Source organism: Sinocyclocheilus anshuiensis, unplaced genomic scaffold, assembly GCF_001515605.1.
Source record: "Sinocyclocheilus anshuiensis isolate Anshui unplaced genomic scaffold, SAMN03320099.WGS_v1.1 scaffold601, whole genome shotgun sequence".
NCBI classification, from domain to species: domain Eukaryota; kingdom Metazoa; phylum Chordata; class Actinopteri; order Cypriniformes; family Cyprinidae; genus Sinocyclocheilus; species Sinocyclocheilus anshuiensis.
In genome coordinates this window covers 436,620-440,514 of record NW_015536496.1, presented here as the reverse complement: position 1 = coordinate 440,514, position 3,895 = coordinate 436,620, and the positions used below count along the sequence as shown (strand labels likewise).

The 3,895-nt window shown below is 41.3% G+C and overlaps 1 protein-coding gene across 1 annotated transcript in view; it reads right to left on the bottom strand.

Annotated features, from left to right (window-relative positions):
* The window catches only part of LOC107686853 (myosin-7-like), a 14,189-nt gene that overhangs the window by 2,133 nt on the left and 8,161 nt on the right, over positions 1-3,895 (bottom strand). Inside the window, exons 23-32 of the mRNA XM_016484010.1 lie at positions 2,348-2,493; positions 2,172-2,262; positions 1,686-2,075; positions 1,477-1,603; positions 1,280-1,398; positions 979-1,175; positions 714-897; positions 452-617; positions 243-367; positions 1-158 (exon numbers count right to left, since the gene is read on the bottom strand). Coding sequence (XP_016339496.1) covers positions 1-158; positions 243-367; positions 452-617; positions 714-897; positions 979-1,175; positions 1,280-1,398; positions 1,477-1,603; positions 1,686-2,075; positions 2,172-2,262; positions 2,348-2,493 — 1,703 coding nt within the window. The remainder of the gene's footprint in view (positions 159-242; positions 368-451; positions 618-713; positions 898-978; positions 1,176-1,279; positions 1,399-1,476; positions 1,604-1,685; positions 2,076-2,171; positions 2,263-2,347; positions 2,494-3,895) is intronic.

Below are 3,895 nucleotides of genomic sequence, written 5' to 3'. Positions count from 1 at the left end.
AGTGAGCTCTGCAGAGTATCAACCACTCTCTGCTGGTTCCTCTTGGCCTGCTCCATCTCTTCATCTTTCTCAGTCAGTTTACGTTCAATATCAGCCTTTACTTGATTGAACTCCAGCTGAGCTCTCAAGATCTTTCCTTCCTCATGTTCAAGTGAGCCCTTTCAATGTGAAAGAAATATTCTAAGTCCTTTGTCCAAAATCAGCCTTGTGTGAACAAAAAAGAAAGGATAATTTAGGGTTACCTCAGCCTCCTCCAAGGCTGTCTGGATCTCTGCTTTTTCCTGCTCCAGCTGCTTTCTAATTTTCTCCAACTCATGGATGCTTTTCCCTGACTCTCCAAGTTGCTCAGTGAGGTCAGAGATTTCCTCTGTTAGACATAAAAATAATTGTTAAGCCAAAGTATACTGAACATAACATCTGTTAATTCCGCAGGTAACCAAAATATAGTTACCTTGGAGGTTCTTGTTCTCTCTCTTCATGGTCTCAAGATGATCCAGGACCTCTTCATAGGAGTTCTTCAGTTTGAACAGTTCAGTGCTCAGAGATCTAGACTCTTTCTGGGCACTTTCTAGTTCAGTTTGGGACTCCTCATACTTCTGCTTCCACTCAGCCAAAACCTAATTAGGCATTTAATTAGGTGCTTAGTTAATTACTAATAAAATAATCAAAGTAATAAATATTAATATTATGAAATTTTAATTTGTTTGTATTACCTTGTCAAAGTTCCTTTGCTTCTTGTCCAGAGCAGCAGCAGCAGCATTGGATCTCTCCACATCCACCATGAGATCTTCAATCTCATTCTGCAGCCTGTGCTTGGTCTTCTCCAGTGAGGAGCATTTAGCATTGACTGCTTCCACAGCTTCTTCTGCATCTTGCAGACGCTGAGCCAATTTTTTCCTAATTGTGTCAGCAAGGAGATTTATAAGAATTGTTTAGAAATAATAATGAAAACCAAATAGTATATTTCCCGCTACTTACTTGGCATCCTCCAGCTCTTCAGTCCTCTGGATGGCATCAGTTTCATACTTGGTTCTCCACTGAGCCACCTCAGAGTTTGCCTTGGACATACTGCGCTGCAGCTCAGCTTTGGCTTCTTGCTCCTCCTCAAACTGTTCCCTCAGCAGTTCAGAATCATGACGAGCAGACTGAACTGCATGAGCCAGGGCATTCTTAGCCTGAAAGAAAAAATTGTCAGTTGCTTGGATGTGATTTCTGGTGCCCTAATGTGTAACAAAAAGGATTCAGCTTGTGGAAAAACATTATGGATTGCAAAACAAACCTTGATTTCTTCCTCTAGTTGTCTCTTGAGGTCTTCAATCTGCTGAGTGTAGGACTGCTTGCCTCTGGTCAACTGAGACACCAGGGAGTCTTTCTCCTCTAGCTGTCTGGACAGTTCACCTGAAAAGGCAAAATAGTTTGTAGTTATGACCAATTTTAACTTTTTAAACTGAAAGTTGTATTTTTTTGTGCCCTTACCATTCTCAGTTTGCAGTTTGGCTTTTTGCATGGTGAAGTCATTGATTGTGCGCTGGCCTTCCTCAGCCTTGGTTCTGTACTCACTCATCTGGTCTTCCAGAGTTCTGCACATTTTCTCCAGGTTGCTCTAATAAAATGTATTGAGAAAGTGAGTTATATTGATTTTACATTGCATTCTCATGTAATGTGTCTTATTTGTTGCCACTAACCTTTGACTTGACAAGCTGCTCCATGTTGGAGACCACATCATCAAGCTCTAACTTCAGTTCACTCTTCTCTTTCTCCAGCTTCTGCTTCACTCTCTGAAGGTTGTCAATCTGCTCTCCCAGATCAGCTACACTGTCGGCATGTTTCTTCCTCAGTGTAGCTGCAGTGGACTCATGTTGCAGAGTGGACTCTTCAAGGTCTCTGCGCAGTTTCTGGAACTCAGCTTCACGTTTCTTGTTCATCTCAATCTGGGCAGCAGTGGCTCCACCAGCCTCCTCCAGCCTCTCGCTGATCTCCTCCAGTTCTCTGGACAGATCAGCTCTCTGTTTCTCAACTTTGGCACGAGCAGCTCTCTCAGCCTCCAGCTCTTCCTCCAGCTCTTCAATACGAGCCTAGAAATTGAGAAAAAAAATAAGGTTTTAATCGAAATCATAATACATTTAAATGGTTCTTTTTATATGATTCATCCTTGTTTGGTTTAAACCTACCTGCAGCTCCTTCAGTTTCTTCTGGAGCTGGGCACCAAGGGCTTGTTCATCCTCAATTTTGCTATTGAGCTGGCCGATTTCAAAGTCCTTCCTTTAAGGTGATATCAGACATTTTGAGTAATTTTATTCTTTTTTTTTTCTCAAAATTGTATCTTAATTGTTTGACATGTTCTTACTTCTTCAGCTTCTCCTCCAGTTGCTGTTTATCATTTTCCAAGTCCATAATGCTCTCCTGAGTCAATTTTAAATCACCCTCCAGCTTTCTCTTTGCCCTCTCAAGATCCATACGCAGCTTCTTTTCTTGCTCCAAGGATCCCTCAAGCTTATTATAATATAAAATATTATTTAATTTACATTGTTTTGTAAAACATGTCACACATCATACATATTTAAGATGTTTAGAGTAGATTTTGTTGTACTCACATCATCCACTTGTTGCTCCAGCTTGGCTTTGGCTTTGGTGAGAGTGTTGACTTTGTCTTCCTCACTCTGGAGGTCATCCAGCGTTTGCTGATGGGCCTCCTGCAGAGCTTTCTTCTCCTTGGTCAGCTTAGCAATGATTTCATCAAGTGCTGACATTTCCTCTGTGAGATTTTTAACCTAAGCAAAAGGGCATTAGATCAGAAAACACTCAAAGAATGTGTAATACGGAAAAAACTACAGGAGGTTTAACAGCTAACCTTGTTTTCAGTAGCATGTTTCTCTTTCTCCACTTTGGCCAGAGTGAGTTCAAGATCATCAATGTCCTTCTTGAGCTCAGAACATTCATCCTCCAGCTTTCGTTTCTTTGCAACCAACTCAGCATTCATTTCCTCTTCATCCTCCAGTCTCTCAGTCAGCTCTTTGACTTTGGCCTCAAACTGGATCTTGCTCTTGATCAGACCCTCACATCTCTCCTCAGCATCTGCAAGATTATCTTGCTCCTATCAGAGCAGGGGAAAACAATCATGAGCAATTTAGATTTTTTGACTTGTGAAAAGCAGTTGTATTTCCACATGGACTTACAGACTGCACAGAAAGCTGCAGGTCATTCTTCTCTTGGAGAAGAGAAACCATCTTTTCCTCAAGCTCCTTTCTGCGGGCTTCAGATTTGGCATAAGCCTCCTTCAACTTGGTGAATTCTTCCTTCATGTTGGCCATCTCTTTCTCAGTCTCAGCAGATTTCAGCAGAGGCTTGATCTTGAAGTAGAGCTTCATCCAGGGCCAATTCTTGACACCCATGAAGGCACGTACGTTCCACTGGATCACAAGCAAGGAATCTCTGCAATATAATGATGCACATGAATATCTTAAAACCACTTAATATTATTGATCTCAAATTTGAGAAACTGCTTACTAACCTGCGCTCAACAATCTTCTGGAACTCAATTCTTGAGAGAATACCGCGAGCTCTTGCTTGAATCCCAGTAATGATGAGAGCAAGACGGTCATCTCTCATCTCTTCAAGGGTACCCAGGAGACCAGCCTTGAAGAACACCTTTACAAAACATATGTCAATATTTATTTACTGTTTTTTTTCTTTACACTTTCTGCATTATGATAATTTGAATTGGCTATTTGAAGAGAAATTTTGTTAGAATATATTATACCTTAGTATGTCCTACCTTGTACCGGCTGTGGTCAAGGTCCAGTGAGCCCAGCAGTTTCTCAGCAGCTTTCTTGTTGTCAATGAACTGACCCTCTGGAATAGCAGATGGGTTCAGAATACGGTATCTAACAAGACG